The sequence below is a fragment of the Corvus brachyrhynchos genome, unplaced genomic scaffold (assembly GCF_000691975.1).
Source record: "Corvus brachyrhynchos isolate BGI_N302 unplaced genomic scaffold, ASM69197v1 scaffold255, whole genome shotgun sequence".
Lineage (NCBI taxonomy): Eukaryota > Metazoa > Chordata > Aves > Passeriformes > Corvidae > Corvus > Corvus brachyrhynchos.
The window spans coordinates 7,684,733-7,704,811 of record NW_008238358.1 but is presented as its reverse complement, the minus strand read 5'-3'; the positions used below and the strand labels follow the sequence as shown (position 1 = coordinate 7,704,811).

At 38.3% G+C, this 20,079-nt stretch overlaps 2 protein-coding genes across 4 annotated transcripts in view; one reads left to right on the top strand and one right to left on the bottom strand.

Annotated features, from left to right (window-relative positions):
* CERS6 (ceramide synthase 6) overlaps positions 1-9,132 on the top strand; it is a 76,271-nt gene extending 67,139 nt beyond the window's left edge. Inside the window, exons 10-11 of the mRNA XM_017735574.1 lie at positions 698-721; positions 3,261-9,132. Coding sequence (XP_017591063.1) covers positions 698-721; positions 3,261-3,422 — 186 coding nt within the window. The 3' untranslated portion in view covers positions 3,423-9,132. The remainder of the gene's footprint in view (positions 1-697; positions 722-3,260) is intronic.
* A 4,581-nt stretch (positions 9,133-13,713) lies between these two features.
* Positions 13,714-20,010, bottom strand: SPC25 (SPC25, NDC80 kinetochore complex component). 3 transcript variants are annotated; one of them, XM_017735688.1, is made up of 6 exons: positions 19,778-20,010; positions 19,624-19,689; positions 18,693-18,839; positions 18,437-18,541; positions 18,034-18,132; positions 13,714-15,907 (listed from the first exon to the last, which is right to left on the bottom strand). In XM_017735688.1, the coding sequence occupies exons 1-6, from the start codon at positions 19,929-19,931 to the stop codon at positions 15,708-15,710; spliced, it is 771 nt and encodes a 256-aa protein (XP_017591177.1). In that variant the 5' UTR covers positions 19,932-20,010; the 3' UTR covers positions 13,714-15,707. The 3 variants fall into 3 exon arrangements, with proteins under 3 accessions (XP_017591177.1, XP_008633010.1, XP_017591178.1); XM_008634788.2 differs by lacking the exon at positions 13,714-15,907 and adding an exon at positions 16,258-17,184 and having other exon boundaries at positions 19,778-19,986; XM_017735689.1 differs by lacking the exon at positions 13,714-15,907 and adding an exon at positions 17,158-17,218 and having other exon boundaries at positions 19,778-19,996.
* Between the last annotated feature and the right edge of the window lie 69 nt (positions 20,011-20,079).

Sequence of the window (20,079 nt, the reverse complement as noted above, 5' to 3'; positions counted from 1 at the left end):
CCAACAAATAAACTGCTTTCTTGGGGCCTCCAGTTCTGTTTTTCTTCATTATAGTAGTTGTTAGCAAAATGTTCATTTCACAGCTGGAAGTGATAGCAATAATAATGCAGAATGAAATTCTGCTGCTTTTGCTAGTGGCAAAGTTACATATCTTCTGGGTTTTGGTGTTAATGAGGAATTGCAAAGAGCTATATATTTTCTTTCTAGTATTCCCAGAGCAAGACTGTTGGGGCTAAAATTGAGTGTCTTGCTGCCACTGGTACATTTGACAGGAAGATGTCACTCCCAGAAATGCCCACTTCATTACAGTTGCTGTGCAGATGCAGTGCTCACGTGTAGATGGCAGAACTAATGCTTACAGGTCATGTAAAGTCAGGGCACTTTGCTCTTAAAGAGCACAGCGCATTGATGTGACTGACCCCAAAGTGAATGAGATTGTTCTCCAGAAAATTGCTTTCTATGAATGTACTGGAGAGCTCAGCCATGCACTGGCAGAGCCCAGAATCTGCCACTCACTCTGTGAAAGACAGTGCATTCACGAGCTGTATTTTGCCTGGAAGCCACGCTTTAGTCTCCTCTGCTTTTAGCAATTACTAGCCTCAGCTGTCCTGTCTGTATTATACCAGTGACTTCAAAGAGTGCTTCCTACTCTTTCTTACTCTGCTTGTTTATCCTTCTTCTTGTGCTGTGCTGGAAGGCTGGGAAGTGGAACCCCTTGCAGGTAAGTTTCTTTAAGTTTACTATGCAAAACATGTATTCTGACAACACTGGTGTTTGTGTTTTGGGTTGGTTTGTTTTAATTTGTAGTTTCTGCTTGGTATTTATCCATTGTTTGTATTTATATATTTAAGTAAAGACTATCTTTAAAGGCCATTTTTACTTCTTGGCTGTGCATCATCTAAAACCATTCAATTCCACTACTATCTGTAGTATCTGGGTGCTATTATGCTGCAACCTTTTTTACACACATACATATACATATGTATGTTTGTGTGTGTATATATATACACACATACATACATCTCAGCAGGATAAGCAGCTGTTCTGTCAGCATTCAGGACACACACTTGAGACTGTAAATCCTTCGCCTTGTAGTTCTAACAATTGCGCAGGAGAAAGCTGAGATTGTACAAGAGCAGAGTTAGACACTTGCAGTAACACAGTGACCAGGTTAGAGATGGATATGTATGACACAATACAGAGGATTCATCTTCCTTCAAATCTTAGCTTACTTCCTCACTTGCAATGCCTTTCTTTCTATTTCTGCAATAAAAATTAGAACTATTTTCACAACACATTACAGATATCTTACAGAAGATCTTCATCCTTAATTGTTATTTTATTTTTGTAGTATTAATATCCACCTTTGGAACAGCTCAGCTGATACAGCAATCGATTATCATTAAATTTTTAATGTAATCCTGGTCATCTATTTCTTACTCACTTCTGTGCTTAGGAGTGTTCTAAACCTATGTGTGTGTATGTATATATATATATTTATATTCTAGACTCCTTCTGTGGAAATTACTCCAGTGTGTTCTTTTGGGTATAAACCAAAGAAACAAAATACTGCAAGATGTGTTGCATTCATATTGGGTTTTAAGTGCAAAGATTCTGCTATGTTGCTGCATTTTAAAAATAAAGAGAGCAGATGACATGTTTAACAGAACTGGCTACAGCACAGAATCTTCTTTTAATTTTTTGGCTTTGGGGCAGGACCCTAGCAAAAGAATTGGCAGTGACTCTATTAAGAGAATTTAAGATGATGCAGAATTTTTCAGTTATCTGGTCTGCCATCACATTGATCCCAGATACTTAGTACCCTGTGCTGATGCCATTCTCTTCTGTCTGATGAGAGTGTAATTCTACGTGTATTTCTGTACCCCCACCAGCTGTAATATAAAAGTCCCTTTATATGAAAGACACTGGAGTAACCTATTAATTGAAGCTGTGTAAGTATGGAATCAAATTTCTGACCTCAGCTGAAGTCCAGTTTCACAGGTGTCAGAATTGTGGGCTTGCTAGACACTGACATTAAAAACTTTACTTATTGGGAGCTATATGGGAACTGTTCTTTTTTTTCACTGGTTCCAAGCAGAACAGTGTCACTCAGGTACTGTGATACTGCAAGGGCAACACTGGGAGCCCCAAAGGCAAATGGCTCTTTCTGAGATGAGAGTGGAATTGTCATGAAGACTTTCCAGAGGAGAGAAGGATTGCTGTAAGCAAAAAATTACACACAGTGACCCTGTTCTTTAAGTGTTTTTAGTTCTTCAGGGAAAAGACTCACCATGCATTTTGCCCCCTTTTATATCCATTTGCTGTAGTAAAGTCAGCTGTAATTGCCCGATTGTGGCAACCAGCACACCATGGATCAATCTTGAAGAAACTGGGATGCTCAGCTGTACAAACAGGAGTAGAAGCAGGCATGAAAATGGCATCCATAGAGCTGCATGCAGGTTAAACTTCAGACCTTGTTCTGTTGATGCTTTTTTTTTGTACTACATCTGGTGGACTCTTGATAGTTTTGGAGATTTTCAAGATTTTTCAAAGAAGTCAGCTGAAAATTAGCAGGAAATCCCTAGCAACTAAGGTCCATCTGTTTCTGAAACAACTTTGCAGTGACACAATGGGGCACACAGTTCAACTGTGATTCCTATGTTAGGGACTGAACTGGGCTATGTCCACATTTTGCAAGCGCCATTCTCACCACTTGTGTGAAGTCAGAGACTGGAGTTACCTGGTGTGGTGAGTTATGCTACAAGCAGTACTCCTGTCTCCTCCTGCGAGCACACAGCACTGTCCCCTGGAGCCATGTGGTCTCCAGTGAGTTGGGAGATAAGGGGCAGGAAGTTGAACATTTTGTATTACCAGGTCAAAGAGCAGCACTCTAAATGAAGGACAGGAAATAAAGTTGTAGTTAGTAGGAGAGCAGAGGGACTTAGCCTAGGATGAACTTGGGAACTTGGATTGTTGTTTACTTCAGTCTGTGCAAAACCCTTTGCCTTGCGCACTTGGCCATGCTACCTTCAGTGCACCAGTGCTGAGTTCTCACCCTGCCTTTGCACATGGCATATGTACGCACAGACATCTGTGTTTGAAGTGAGTGCAGGCAGGCAAAGGCAGAGAAGTGTGCCAGAGCTGAGATTGCCTTCAAAGCTCAGATTGAAAAAATGTTGATTCTCTGATTCTCTTGAACCAAAAAGCTGCGTTGTTTCCTTACAGTCACCTACTGCTTACTTCTTTTGCACATTCTACAGGTAGCAAAGGATGCCCGAAGTGATGTTGAGTCAAGCTCAGATGAGGAAGAAACAGTACCTCGCTCAAAGGCCCCACACAGCGCTATCGCCACAAATGGGACCAGCGGTGCCAATGGGACAAATGGGTATCTTACTGGTGCCACTTGCTCAGAGGAGCATTAATCCTTCAGTTCAATCATGAGACACGAACAGAATGAACTGTTTGCTACTGAAAGTAAATTATAAGTTGTGAATGCGGTTTATTCATGTATTTCAGCATCAGAAAAAATTAGGAGTATCAAAGCATTCTGATAGCGCACTGCCATACTTCCTGTTTGTGAATGAAGACAGCACACCATTCTGTATACGTAGGCATGCTGTATGTGTATGTAACTGACACAATGGGAGCAGTATTTTCACTTGTACTGTCTGAAATATTATTTATTTTTTATTCTTTTGGGAATTTCTGGACAAAAGGGAATATCCATTCTCAAACTTCGTGTCTTGGATTCTTGGTGATGGAGAGCATCATGCTCAGATCTCTTCTGTCCATCCCTGTTGCTTTTGCTGAATCTGCTATAAGTAATAGTTGCTCGATTTGTTACTTACAGTAAGATAGAACATAGCTTTATAGATTTTAGATCTGCTTCAGATACTTTTGCTATCTTTGTGTTTTAAAGTACTGGTTTTGAAATCACATATCAAATCACACTTACTGATCCTCCAACACAATTTGGGAAAAAATGTGGTAATTGTGGGATATTATTTTAGTGTAATTTAAAATTCAGTTTGGTGGTTAACTGCATTAGAAGTAGATTTGATTTGTTGTGCAAATACCCAAAAGCATTGTTGTCAGCACTTAGGATAAATTCATTCTTATCTTTTTTTTTTGGCCTTTCAATTTTTGACCTCTACAGATTTTAGCTTTTTGCAGAGATTCCATGTAAAAACGTGTTTCTTCAAATGCACCATTAACTCCTGAAATTGTTCTTGCACGTTCACCTGATTGAGAGCAGGGGTGTAATGGAAAAAAACAACAGATGAAAAGTTCATTGCTTCCTCGGACACAGCTCAGTCTAGGTATTGTTCTCAAAATTATTGCCACTTCCTTGGCAGGGTGAAGAGGGAGAAGGCAGAATGTCATACATTACTAGAATTAGTTAATTTTAAATGTGTGAGAACTTGAGCAAAATTCACTTAGTATAATTCATAGCAACCTTTGAATGCTCAGCAGTATTTCATCACCTCTACAAATAAAACTAAGGTCATCTGTAAAATAATTTTGTATTCCTTCTTCATCCAAGATTTACAAATAGTGTCCAAAAGAAGACAAAGCAACACCCTAAGTAAACATCTTCTTAAACATTATATACATACTTCTTCCAGTCTCTAGATCAAAGTTTGATGTAGGATGCTAAGGATCATACAGTTCTTGCAGGACACTCTTCTGTGATCTGTGACAGCACTGCCAAAAGTAGGCAGGGTTCTTGGGTAACACTATGCAACCTGCTGTTCAACAGTATTGTGTGCACACAGAAACAATGTGCTTATAGACCAAAGACTCACATATATATATATATACACATATATACATGCACACACATACATCGGTGTATGTGTGTGTGTGTGTGTGTGTGTGTGTGTGTATATATTTAAAAGAAAAAGTTTTTAATAAAAAGGAAGGAACAAACCAGGAAAAAATCTTAAGTGTGTCTTCTATATACAGAGGGGTTGGAGTGCTGTGTTCAGCTGGAAACCTGAGCCATGAAGTAATTTCTGGTTCCTTCCACCTATGCAAATAGTAAAATATAGATGGTTTCTGATGCTATGAAACATGTTTAAAGACACTATTTTATACAGACTTCATTTAAGAAAGTTGTGTTGTCACTTCTTTCTTTTGGAAACTGAGATTTGTCCTATTCTACTGGTCACTCTTGAAAACTTCTAAAACCTTTATTATCCATAGAAACTCCTGTGTGTTAGGAACAAGGTGTGCTAAAAGCAAGGTTGGAATGGCATGAATGGAAATAGTACCTCAACTTAGTAAACAATAAAGGTAAGAAAACTCAGAAATTGTAAATCACAAAAGATCTGTCAGTTCTACTACCCACAGAGCATCTTTAGAGTAAGCCAGATAACCTTGTAATTTAGCAGCTGCATAGCTTATATGTCCATGAGTACATCTGAGGGAGCAAGGGAGCCTTACTTAAATCTCCTTCTCCCCAGAAAGTTTGTCTGCCTCTACTTTTTTTGATCTGTCTCCTGTGCATTTGATTTCATATATTTATCTGCAGGGCAGGTTATACATGTGAAAATACACTGATTGCAATAGAAGGTATCCTATCCATGGTGTTTGAAGTTGCAGCTGTGTAGTAATTACTGTAAAGATGGTGCCAGGATTTCAAAATAAAACCATCCTGGGATATATTAAATTAAGATTATAATTTGTGAAATTTGACCTGCTAAAATGGTAATGGAGAATATCAGTTTAAACACACCTCTTTCATGGTGTTGATTACTACCTCCACTGAACCATTTCCCCTCTGTAAAGATGGTTACAAAAATGGCATTCTGGCAAAATACTTTGTCTTACATGAGAACAGAATGTTGCTCTGAGCTGTCAACATGCATGACATAGACAACATGCTGCAGTGTTGGTGAAACTAGGGCATAGAGCAGTCCCCAACAACAATCCCTGTGCCAGAGGCCTTTAGTCCTTGTTGGTCCTCTTCATCAGTGCTCTGTAACGTTGATTCAGATGTAGAGTCAAGACTACAACCCTTGAGATGATTTACCATCAGTACATATGCTGTTAGGGTATCATAGAATCATGGAATGTTAAGGGTTGGAAGGGAGCTTGAAGATCATCCAGTCGCAACCCCCCTGCCATGAGCAGGGACACCTTACACTAGACCAGGTTATTCAAGACCTTATCCAACCAGGCCTTGAACACTGCCAGGGCTGGGGGCATCCACAACTTCCCTGGGCAAGTTTTTCAGTATCTCACCACCCCTGAAGTAAAGAATTTCTTTCTAATTTCTAACTTTTCTCCTCTTTTCTCCAATCCTCTTATCAACTTCGTGGCCCTTCTCTGGACTTGCTCCTTATGTTGGGGACACCTGGCTCCTGGCTGCAGTACTCTGGGTGGGGTCTCACGAGAGCAGAGGGGCAGAATCCCCTCCCTTGCCCACACTCCTGTGGGTGCAGCCCAGGATCCATTTGGCTTTCTGGGCTGTGAGCACACACTGATGGCTCACATTGAGTTTTTCATCAACCATCACCCCCAAGTCTCTCCACAGGCCTGCTCTCAATCCCTTCTCCACTCAACCTGTAGGAGTGCCTGGGATTGCCATAACCCAGGTGTAGGACCTTGCACTTGGCTTTACTGAATTTCATGAGGTTTCCATCAGCCCCCCTCTCAAGCCTGTCAAGGTCCCTCGATCCCCACTGTTAAGTAGGGCATCTGGGATTGAAACTCTTCCTTTGAGGTTTAAATTCAGTTGCATCTGTAGTATGCTAAAGCATGTGTGCAGTTACCTTGGTTCAGCTAACACCCAGTGACATACTTATCCCCTGTAATCCTGGCTTTTTGAAGTCTGTTCTTAGCAGTCTAGGATAAACTTCATACAGATATGTCTGGAAAGTAAGTGAGGTGAGAGATTCAAATGACACATTTGGGGAGATAGTGTAAGAGGAAGCCTTGAGAACTTCACCAACCTTTGCTAAACAATGACTGATCCTTCAAGCTAGAGGTTTATCATTAAAATTATGAATTGACACTTTTTTCCATCTCTAACAGGAAGGACCAAATGTTTTAGTGATCAGACATGGCAGTGTGCTTTAATTAATTGTTCTAACTATTGGGTGCAAAAACTTCGGCTTCATCTTCCACTCTGCAGAGAAAATGCCATGCAATTGTTTCCTTTTTCATTTGAATTTGTTTGCTTTTCTGATGAAGAGCTTTGCAAGGTGTATTTGGAGGCCATCAAGTATTTAGAGGTTAATTGCACATATTTCAGAAAATTGACTGAAATTATTCGCATGGTTCATGGTAAACCTGAGACCTTAAAAGGTTCTGTATATTCACTTTTTTTGTAGAATTGTCATTTAGTAATTCTAGAAATGAGAGTTTGTACTCTATAACCTCTCTGTCTTTGAGTTCTATGCTCCTTTGTTATAGTACAGTACATGACACAGTGGTTGAGATGTCAAAGTAGAAAAATGAGGAAATTAGAATTTATTAGTAAATAGTAAGAATTTGTCTTCTCTCCTAGACAGCCCAGGTTATAGTAAAATAAGATTCAGGTTACCTACTCTTTCCTTTTCTTATTTTATATTGAAAGAAAAATATATGGTGGGTTGGTGGCTTTGTTTGGTTGTTTTTCTTAAAGAAAAACATAGTAGAAAACAGTAAAAATACCTGATCAAACAACAAGGGTGGACATTGGAGTCTTTTGGGTCTTGATCAATGTTAAGTAGTGCTAGTTTTAAAATACCAAAGTGTCCCATGCTGTTTCCTTGTTGCCCTTTTGTAGTTTTTTCTATCTGTTATTTATTTAATGATTCCAGCAGAATTGGTACAGGTGTCCCAGCTTCAAATTTCCTGCCTCAGCCTGTGACCATTCTGTGACTGTGTGATTGCCAATGCCAAATGCTTTTTCTGAGACCCAAGTACATGCACTAAAGCGTTGCTTACAGTGAAGTGATTCTTGTCTTAAATCTGTATCTGATTCAGGTGAAAATCACTTTCTGGTTCTGAACAGGACATGAGGGCAAAAGCCATGACCCTGCAGCACATGTCACTGAAGATGAATGCTGGTTGATTGAGACACTCTGTGTTTTGCACAGAGTGCTCTAGTAGGAAGCCTAATGCCCATTTAATTCATTTTCTCATTACCACAGCCTTCTGTATCTCAGAGAAATATGGGCTACCATTGGTTTTATACAGTTGATGCTTTGGTATTTTTTTAATCTCTTTGCTACAATTCATTTTTGTATGTCCCCTATTGTCTACTTCCTATGACATTTGTGGGAGAGAAGTATTGAATAATTTTTACCCTTCCTGTAGTGTAGAACCCCTTAGGCCTAACTTCAATGTTCTGCAAACTACAGTTGCCTTTAAACCATGAAGTAAAACCAGTTTGTATTACTTGTTTTGACTGGTTTTGATTTGGAACAGAGACCTAATGGGAACTTCAGTAAGACGACGTTATTCTTTTTTCTCTTTTCTTTTAAAAAGCTCTAGTGGAAGTTTGGAAAGGTAGTGTACATGTATAGCCTTTAATTGTAAAGATTTCTGATTGTAGTTGCAATGAAAACACAGTGTTTGAGTGTGTCTCTACAGAATTCTCAATCTTTGAAATTGCTTTCAATTAAAAACCTGAAGGAAATACCATTTGGAGTTATGTCAGTGATCACATGTGTCAGACAAAAAGCAAAAATGATCATCTTACATGACTGAAAATGGGTGCAACAAAATTTTACACATTTTCTGGCTTCTGCTGAGCTTCAGCTTTTTGCTGTTCTGGGGTTTAACTTCACACAAGCTCTCATACCATACTGTGCATGTTGACTGTTGCAAGTCAGGGTGAGGCGGATGACACATTTTCACCTGTGTTTTCATGACAATCCTGTGCTTGAGCAACTCTTTCAGAAATGCAGTGATGTGTAGGAACTCGTGTCTTGGATACAGAGATGCACTAGCTAGAAGTCCTTTCATGTATAGCTACTGTGTGGAACTTTGGGAGTTATTCTGTCTTTTATTTGACTGGGTTTGGGGTTTTTTCTAATACGGAAAATAATTATTCCTCATAAAATCTCTGGAACCAACCAGTATTGTGGGCTATTTAAATTTGGAGACACTTTCATAATAAACGTAAGTATTAGAAATGTAGTGCTGGTTTTCTTATTTTTTCTATGAGATGCAGACAGTGTTTTCCTTTGTTTTAGCTCAAAGATTGTTACCCACACTGTAGACTCCAGCACTCTTTGGACAGATCCAAGTATGTCTTTTCTGTGTTCATCACTGCAGTATTTTATGTTATTTCTTGTATGAAACTATTTGTAACAGGAAGTGTTGGAAGGACAAGTTCTCTCTATACAAATTAAAATATTTTTATTATCAAAAAAGGACATTCTTCTAGGATTTCAGAATTAAAATTTTGCATGGTAATAACTCCTGAATGTCCAGCTGGGCCCACTTTGGAAAAGCTGTCTTTTTCAGTCTACGTGAGCAGAGTTTCTTAGAAAGACATTCAGATGTTTTCATTGAGGCAAAACTGTCACTCAGCAAAGCACCACCTACTAGCCTCTTGTGGAAGTGAGAGGAGAGCCACTCTTGCACGTGGTTCTCCAAAGGAAAAGCTGCAGCTCACCAAAGTAAAGCCTACAAAATACCATTATCAGGCAGGCTCTGGTGCAGCATTAAAAGATGATGAGGAAGTACTTAGAAATGGGATGCTCGAAAACATTCTGATAACTTCAACAGGAAATTGGGGCAACAGTTCTCATAACACAGGCACCAATCATATCTTCACACACCAGTTGAAATTTTGCCACTGGAAGAGAAGTAAACCTGGGGATTTGCATTGTGTTTAAAGAACTGTAGTTCTTTAGAATTGTAGTTGTTAATATGTCTCTGTGATAATAAATAGAGACTCTGGTGTTACATTTAATACAGCATTTCAGTTCATGTTCATTGAAGATATTTATGAAGAGATTTACTTAGGTGGAATATTGTTCAGCTGTATGTCTAACGTCTTTTGCTCCCTATGCCATGTATACCCCTCAACTTACATAGCACAAGGGAGAGCCAATGTGTACAGAACGCAGCTCAGGATAATGTGATAAAGAGCAAGACTTTTTTATGTTCTGCCTGTAAGTCTGTAAAGGTCCCTTTACAGGAAACACAGTGGCTCTCAGATGACAGCAAGAAACACAGCAGCTCTCAAATGACAACAGGACATCTGCTGGTTCAGAAGAGTCAGAAGTCAGTGACACAATTTCCTGTAGATTTAGAAGGTGAGTGGAAGGAATCCAAATGTGTAACTGGGCCAGATGAGCAAATTTTTGCATGACTCAGTAGCTCATGCTGTGATGGACAGGAAGTTGGGAGCTTGTGTGGAGGGATGTTAGTCCCAGCTCTGCTAGTGTGGGTGGAGGGTTCTTGTTTCCCTAAATCATGCTGGGGTTTTTGGTCTTTTTGGTGATCCATTCTGCTGCAGTTAGTCCTGCCCCTGGACAGATTTTACACTGTCTACTCTTGTCAGCTAATTGCCTTCTTAAGTGGCTTAAGTGGGTTTCACAGAACAGGATGATGATTTGTATTTTATACCCACCTTCTCCAGCCCCAAGTCTGCCAAACCAATGATGATTCTTGTAGAGGGATTTCTTAAATGCAGAGTTGTGTGCAACACTGACATGTTTCTGAAGTTCTGACTTTTAAAGGTAATTGTTTACATGTGACACACAACTGTTAGCTTTTAGTCACTGGAAAGTGCAATATAAAATGAAGTAATTAGAAGTTTAGTATTGTGGGTTTTGTCTGTAAGAGCAGCATGACCTACTTGTAATGTTAGCGCTATAGATCACTGATTAGATGAAAAGGTAACATACTTTGTTAAGCTACTGGCTGGCAACATATACTTATATTCCCAAATTAATGCTTTTTCACAGACATCTGAAAAACACCATAGTGGGTGGGGGTTTTATACTTTTTAAACACTTCAAAGTGCAAGGTCCTCTCCCTAGAAAATACTGTGCAGGTTATTTCTCACTTTTTTAGCAAATTCCCTGTACAACTGCCATACTTCTTGCATGTTTACACAACTTTTTGCAATCTCCCCTCACAAAAAAAGTTCTGAAATCCAAAGATGAAATGTGATCCTTCTTTAATTAAATTTGCATCCGCTTTCTCACTTTAATCTAACTAGCAATTTTATGTCCTGTTTCTGAGATTATGAAGATAACCTCACCTTTTAACTCCCAGTAATAGTAATTTTAATTACTGTTGCTCTCCTAAGGTATCTTTGAAAGAGCTGCTTCCTACCAGAAAGGCTTGCTATTTCACATTTATTTTTGTTTAGTCTCTCATTTAAGCTTAAATTAAACTTAATTCATCCAAAGCATTTAGGTGTTCCTGGATCTCATTTTTGTATGTGGTTTCTCACTGAACTATCTGCCAAGTGAGATCACTGCCCACAGCTGTTACTTTATGGGACAGTCTCATCATATTTCAGTTCCAGAAAAGGATTTGCATGTAAATAGCTCACTTAAAGGTCCAACATTTGGTCCTTCAGCAATGTCGAGGAAGTGATGACCCAAGCTCTGGTACCCCCTGGACTGGGTGGATGTAAACAACAGCCAGGACTGCTGTCCAGACTAGAAGCAGCTGCCTTTTTTTTTTTAATAACTGTTCCATTATAATACCAATTTCCTACTAACTGAATCTTATTTTTTCAAAGACTTTTTGTCAAAGAGTGTATGAACCATTGAGATTACATATAGTTAATCTGTGATGGTCTGTGCTACTCTTGCAACTTGTCCAAGCATCCAGCACAAACAGAGCTGTTCTGCATGGGAGCATTCTCATAGAAGAAATCCTCTATAAGATTTGACAGGTAACTATTATAGACTGCTAACTGTATTATTTGGGAGAAGAAAAATGGGTTGCTAACAGCAAAGGGAAACAGCAGGAGCAATTGGAAGCAGTAAACCATCTTTCTCATGTAAATTGCATTCACATCAACTCTGAATTTCATATTTGGATTCGCTGGGATGCCATTAGCACAACATTTAGTAAAGGTGATCAGTAGTGCACTATGAGTCCCAAGTAGACTGTCAGAATTGTGGACTAACCTTAGAGAAGGCTGGAGCCTAAAATGACAGGTAATTGCTGCAGAGTTGCAGTTGACAGCATTGAGAATTGCATGTCAGAAGAGGATTTCCCTGTTTCCTTTAGAAAGATCAGATGGCTTATCTACCTTTGCAATAAGCGTAAGAAAACACAGGCCAGTAAGTCATGCTGATACAACTAATACTAAAAAAACAAAACTACCAATTTTCTGCATTGTCTTTCCATTATGAGGTTGTCATACATGGAGTTAGACAAGCAAATTTCTCTCATTAGCTCTGCATGGGAAGCTAAGTATTAGTTGTCTGCCTGTTTTTAACCTATGAGGTAAGCATTTACATTAATGTATTGTGCTGTAACTTAGCTACTCAGCCACCCACGAGGTCACCTATGACTTTGACCTACTCCTCACTTAGCCAAAAGGTTAATGTATGCAGTCTTCTCTTAAAAGCCTGGATTCCTTTATGATAATTGCAATTGCCATCAGTATGAGGTGTAGCATGCTTCTAAATCAAAATAATGATACATAGCTGGTGTTCAACAGACCTGTTTCTCTGCCCAGGCAGTTATTCCAGCTGAAGCTGTGGTGTAGAAGATAACATAATGAAGAACTGATCCAGTAGCCAGTGCAAAATAATCCATTGAGGCAAGTCAGTCAAAGAGCATGTTCCCATGTAGAGAGTTACCCATCAGTCTCAAAACAGGTGAGTCAGTAGCAATTAGCATTGTTCAACATGCTGTGACTGGAGGAAGAAAATCAAACTGATGCTAATTGTATCTTCTTTCAATTAATAATTCCAGTGTATAATTACTTATATATATAAAAGGTCATATGAAAAACCACCACACACTTGCATGACTAAACTCTATTTTTAGCTTCTGTCAGTCTCCCCAACAACTTTCAAACATGTTGCTCAATTAGTCCAAATCTGAAAAGGAGATTGTGTTGCAGTTATCCCTGTTCTTATAATGTACTTAAAGTCAGCAGTCAGGTAAAGAGGAGAACCACAAATCAGTGCACTGGAAGAAGGGTAGGCAGGGCACAACTGGTGTCCAGCACCTTTAGCAGCAGCCAAGCAAGGGCCAAACTGGCATAATTCAGCAGTGGTTCTATGGCTCTGATCCTTAGACTGTAAAGAGTTGAGATACTACAATGAAGAGAATGGCACTGTTTAAGGATGAAACCAGAGATCTGTAGGAAATCAGGCTTCAGTGCCTCTGCTTCTGCTGCAACAGCTTGTTTATAAGCTCAAGACTCTAAAGGGTCTACTCTGTGTGTGGAGCTGCCAGAGTGATTAGGGATAATATGGATAAAAAGAATGGAGTGTCACTGTCTGGCACTTAGAGCCATTCCTCCCAGCCCTTCAGGCACACAATCCTATTTTAGCAGTAATGCTTCATATAACTGAAGTGCAACTATTGCTTTCAAAAAGGTAAGACTATTACCACAATTATTTAGTATAGCTTATTCAAACAGTTAAAATACATACTCTGCTTGTGGGGCTGATTTATGTGTGTATATGTTTGTTATGTCAAGCTCAGCAGAGCTTCTAAAAAGTTATAAATCACAAATGAATTCACAGCAATGTTACAGTATTACAGTGACAGAACTAATTTAGACAATTTTAAGGTACTGAATAAATTCAGTTTATTGAAGCATTAGAGAAGACAGTATGACACAAGCACAGCATAACTTCCATGTCTGTTTTGATTTTCACAAGTGTGGCCCATACTTGTCTGCTTTTCAGAATACATCTAACAATGTCCAAGAGTAACCACCTCCAACTCTTGTTTGAATAGGTGTGTAAAAAAACTGTTCTGTTAGCCAGAAGGACTCTCACAGTAATTTGACCTCCTGCTAGCATACAAACAATAGTGATAAAATGCATTTGATACATATGCTATTAACATTTAGTATTCTTTTGTCTTCCTAGCAGCCTTTAAATTCACAGTGTATTTCCAAAATCTCATAAATTCAACACTTTCCCCCCAGATTTTTTAAAACATGCTATGAGATAAATTTGATGAGGTGCTGAGCACCAAAACATCAGCAGTTTGCTGTATTGTCAGCATTAGTTCCTGGCCCACACATTTCAGACTTGACCCTTGGTAGCAAATTATGGGTCAGCACTTTGAAAGGGGAAGTGATGTTCAGCATTGGGCAAACTGATTTATGAAAAAAGCCTTTACTGACCTTCATTAGAATCTATGTCTGCCTTAAGATCCTGCTAATAAAAGAAGCACCAGCACTAGCTGATTGTGTTGTTATAGTCCCTAAGTCGCATATTGCTTTTGAGCTCAAGTGCTTTCCCATCTGCTCTTTGGGACATTTCGGTCTGTATTTGTGTACTATCCAGCACACTGGGGTCCCAATAGCTGTATCTGTTGGGTCAGTCTATTGTGTTATCCTCATTGTCTTTACTATTATTTGATATCACTGTATTGTGCAGCTTCATAATAGAAAATTCCAAATTACCACAGATCCAGGTGTGTGACATTCTAGAACTACTAAGTGCATTTGTTAAAGGCACAAAGGTTTTAAAATGTCAAGACAGATCTTTCACTAGCACGAGGCTCTTTAATGGAAGTCACAGGCCAGTTTTACTCGTATTTTAGAGTAAGTAAAAAAGCAAATCTATTGTATACACTTTCCTAACTTTAACCCATTTTTGGAATGCCTGGCTCTGTTTTAGTGGAAGTAAGATCTCTCTCTGATTTGCTTTGGCAAATACAAGCAGGTACATTATTCTAGCTCCAAAAGGTTTAAATTACACACAATAAATATTTCAAACTTTTGCTTTAGGCATAGGCACAGGACATTTACAACCAGGTACATCATATTCTCTAGCAAATAATTTCTAAGAATGTATATTCCAATAAAGTAGTTGTCACATATTTTATGTTCTGTGCACAGCAATCTTGACAAATTCATTTTGTCACCAATTACTCATGCCTGGGATTAACAAGAAAAGAAAATAGCACTAAGTTTGAACATTTGTCTTCATTACTCAAGGCAGTTCAGTTTCTTTCTCCTGTGATGATCAAATCACATACGGTACAGAGGGTGTCCGAGCAATAGGTACACCCTTACTGAATAAACAGCTCCATTGGAAATCATGGAAATGAGGTGGTTGTGTTCTGCCTCTCTGTTTGCTTTCATACAACAGCAGTAAAATATTTGGTTGAGCATGCTGGAGTTCTTACATTCAGAGCAGCTCAGAGGTGCTTGGCACAGACAGGTGAGGTAGGGCAAGGGTATGCTTCAAAATGAATAGTCATGCTGGATATGAGGGCAATGCCATTAGTGAGAAGCCAGAAGGGATAGGCTTTCTCACATGGAAGGTAAGGGCTTCTATACAAGGAAAGAAGAGATGCCAACAGCAGCTGTAATGCCTCGGAGAGATGATACAAGTGGGAAGTGCAGAGCTGGCTCAATAAATTTTTTTTAACTCCTGGCTAGCCCACTGACCTACATAAAAGTGCCTACAGCATTCTTTAGTGGTACAAGCAATTAGTTGAAAGAAATACCTGCAACTTAAATACTCCTGTTAATATGATTGAAAAGGAGGCAAATCCACTAATGAACAATGAGACCCTTGAAGTCGGGTTCCCATCCCTTACCTCTTTGTCCCATTGTCAGTTACAGAATTCTCAGAGAGGACACAGGGTTTATGGACAAAGCAGAAATTGAGGATTTGTTTGATCTGAGATGTCATTATAGAAGTGCTTAGTAATTCTCTGCTGCCATTCTGTTCCAAAACTGCAGTGTAATCATTTGGCACCTTTACCCTTCTTACTGCTCTTTGTGTATAACTGGCTGTAATACAAGAAAAAAAATCAATAGGGCATACCAAGGAAAATGATGCATTATTTAGAGAACAGCAAATTATGCTCTATAGGGAAGAAGAAATGGCAGATTATATTATCTCTTTTACTTTTTATTGTTAAGCTGCACTCTTAGAAGATTAGGGTGTAGTCTGTGGTGCATCCATCAAGAGTTTAGACAAACCAAGTGATTTAAAATACAGTTCACATCTGACTGGGAAATATTTTCAACTGTACTAAGAATACTTTATCAGATCAGATAAGATCTAATCACCAGATTTAAACATGCCTAAATGACTGGGTCTTACATATTAGTTTCTGATTCACTAGAACTTCTACGACTGAACTTAGTTAAGATTTTATTTGAACTATGGTATATTATCAAATGAAGCATTTTCTTTCTTGTTGCAACTGTCCATTTAAATATTCTGTAAAAACGAAAACACTTTACAAGATAGAACAAGAATATTTTAAATCAAAGCTGAGCACTGTGACAGTAATAGTCTTCTTGATAAGATGCAAAATACACACATGATTTATCTGTCATCACTATATTTCATACTTTAATACATTATACTTCAGGCTTTGCTATGTCAAAAAATTTCCAATGACAAAGTTTAACAGACCAGAAGAAAAACAACCATTTAGATACATGAATAGAAACGCTAACACTCTAGATTACAAGTTAGGGTAAAAATTAAGACCATGACCTGTGACACAGGTAACTGAGGTAACTGCTAAGCTTCAGCACACCTATTTTTTTAATAGGTTTCAGGCCTATTCCAACCACACAGGAACCTGAAAGACATATCAGTGCTTTTGGTAAAGAGACACAAACTACAGAAGGTACTTTATTTTGGTTATCTCCCTGGGATAGCTGAATAAAAATCATTTCATCATTAATGGATGTAATGGAGCAAAACTTACATGTCCAGAGACATTCAGTTAAGGCAGTAATTGGTGATACTGTTCTTCGAAGAATGATCCAAAATGTGCCTAGGTAACAGTGGACTAAAATACTGCTTTCATTATCTTTATTTAGAAATTAAGAGTCAGACATGGATAAATACATATTTTCACTAACAGGAAGGAAATAAGAGGGCTCTACAGCCAGAAAGAGAGGTACAAACTAGTTTCATGCAGACTGTTTATATGATAAGGCAGTGAAAGCTTTTCTGATGTTGGCAACAAATGCAGAAAAATTGTTAGTTTCTCTCAGTTTGAGCTGTAACTCTGCAATACAATCCAGAGGAGGAGTACAGGAAGTCACTAAAATGACACAAATTTGCAAAAGATTAAACTACTATTAAAAAAAAAAAAAACAGTATTAGTGTTTTTCCATGCTTCTCAAATACTAATGTAGCTTGTTATCTTTTCATGTTTTAGCTTCCACCTGTGTTATTTTTGAATAGCCTCATTTTCTTTCAGCAAAGAGAAAGCCTCAAAGAACATAACAGGTTTTTTGATTTCCTGACCTCCCAATCAGTGCTGTGCTCCTACCTCAGCTGTTACAGCAATTCCCAGGAACCCACAGCCTTCTCAAAAACCCAAACACATCCCTAAACTGTTTTGTTGCTCTGCAGGCAGGCAGACTGTAAACTGATGTAGCCCAGCATGTGACAGACTTTTAACTTCAACAGTTTAAATCTGAATTAGTAAAAACAGAAATCTGTTCAGTTCCTACCTAGAGGCATGGCACAGCCCCAGTAGCATCTGTCTAGAAGCTATCCAGCACTCGAATTCCATAACTGAAGTAAGATCCATATAGCAAAACCAGCTTTAAGATTCAAAAGGCTGTGCCCTTACAGAAGGGAAATGCTGGATTTCAAGTTTTATTCTTTCACCTATGTCACCCTTTTTCTACCCTCTAGGCTTCTGGAAGACGTCGAAATATGCCTGTCAGCATACACACCCACTGTAGCACAAAAAAACTATAAAATGAAGCATCCTTATAATTACATTAACATAATTAAAGAAACGTTACCATTGCAAGATTTTTCATTCAGAAATTGGAAGATAAAAGATTACAACTAAACTGCACTTTACTCCTCTCCTCCTTTTTTTCAAATAGAGGCATCAGATTCAGTCCTCTTATTTAAGTGTTGAAAATTCACATACCTTCATAGTCCCCTTGGTCATTTATGGAAAGAGTAAACATGTATGGCTTGTCAGGATCTTTGTGGTCAATGTGTCTGAATATAAACTGTAATTGCTCGTCTAAAATAAACACAAACAGAATTAATTAACACCATTAACCTCCGCCACAGAGTCACAATGATGACTAAAAATCACAATACAAAGTTAGTTTAATATTCTTAGAATGCTGACAAATTAAGCAACCCTGGTGGTCTCTTTGCAAGACAAATGCATTTTAACATATTTTGCCATTTCAGAGACAATTGTAGTAGCTGGGCTAAGCCAACTGATCAGGTGTGTAAGCTCGTGTGTTCTCACTGCACAATCCAATGTGAACCACATTGTATCAGTGCACGCAGAAACTACGGAAATTACAGAAACCTACCGTGAATTCTACGCATCTCCAATCCAAGACGCTCTTTAAACAATGCTTTAATCTTGCTCACTCGTTCCACTTTCTCCTTGGCGGCTTCCTTTTTAGAAGATTTTACTAGAATTTTAAAATCCATCATAAGTATCAAAGGCAAAACAAGCACATAAAAAAACCCATTTAGAACGGCAAAAAAGCCATAAAGAGCAAGTGTTGAAAACAATCCTTCCTTCAATTAAGAAAATTTACTCATTATCCTTTTCTTACTTACTTTCCATTTTCTTCATCAACTCTTCTTTAAGCTCTTGGATGCTGTCAGTCAAGTTTTTCTGCTGCTCTTCTTCTTCATTTAGCTTCGATTTTATTTCTGTCAACTGCTCTTCTTTTTCTGCTACATATTTGCTCTGCTGGACAATCTCTGAAAGGAGGCAAGAAAATATGAATATAAACAGTTGATTAAGTATGTCCCTGATATTTAAAACTTAAGTAGTTTGAAATAATTTATGTGAATAGAACACAGTGGAATGCATGCTACCTTAGCTGCAGAGAGAAATCAGCTTAACTATACCAAGAGCATCATATGAAAGCTTAAAGTGAAAGTTAATCCTAAGAGAAACTACAAACTATGGAGCTGCTCTGATATTTTAATCAGATGAAATTTGTTTCTGGTGCCAGCACCGTATACATCTTCAAAGCCTGAAGATGGTGGCTCCTGCCCACAAATAATGACAGAAAGCCAAGAATGGAAACGCTGACTGATATGAGAGTTGCAGTAATTTTTACCTGATATTCTGAAGTTTACAAAATTCAAAGTTAACCCTAGACTGATGAGCTGACAATATTCTCTTACTAATACGGAAAAGGCATAAATAAGCTCACAATATGTAGCTTTACTAAGCAATTTAATTTACTTTTCCTACTGCTGTCAGAAAATTCTGATACTTCATTGTTTTAAATACTTAAGCTCTATGCAGAGAACTTTTGCCAGACTTTTATATTTTTGCATCATCAGTGAAGTTTTTCAACACACTGCTTTTGACTTGAAATTTACATTGTAACCAACCAAATATGTTTGGTTTTCATTCTATCTTCATTCTGATGTTATTACTTAAATTTTTAAATGTGAAGTTAAACATACTATTCAGCTGTATTAAGCTAATTTTATAAAGGTTTGACACAATAAATAAAACACCATACTGTACCATTGTTATACTCCTGAATTTTGTCAATCATCAAGTCCTCTTCTTTCAGCTTCTTTGACCATTTCTCTGTAAGGCAAAGTTACTTCAGTTATCTGAAGAATTTTTATGATAACCTGCAAAAAGTAGAGTTAATAGGAGCATACAGCCTTTTTACCTGAAAGAGCTTCTATAGTCTCCTTGCACAGATCTCTCAGTGCTGAAGTCTGATTGATCTGTTCAGTGCTATAAGTGATTTTAAACTGGATCCAAAACTCTTTCATATCTCTTTCAAAGAGTGTTATTTCATCTTCTGTCTGTGCACTACTCATAGTGCCGCACCAAACCTGTAAGCAAACAGATGCAGCGTCAGGACACAGGAGGCAATGGCAGCAGGTCTAACTCACAGGACAAACGCTCAGGGCTGGTTTTACCGCCCCGCGTTGTTGTTCAAACCTCTTCGCGCAAGCTACTTTTGTT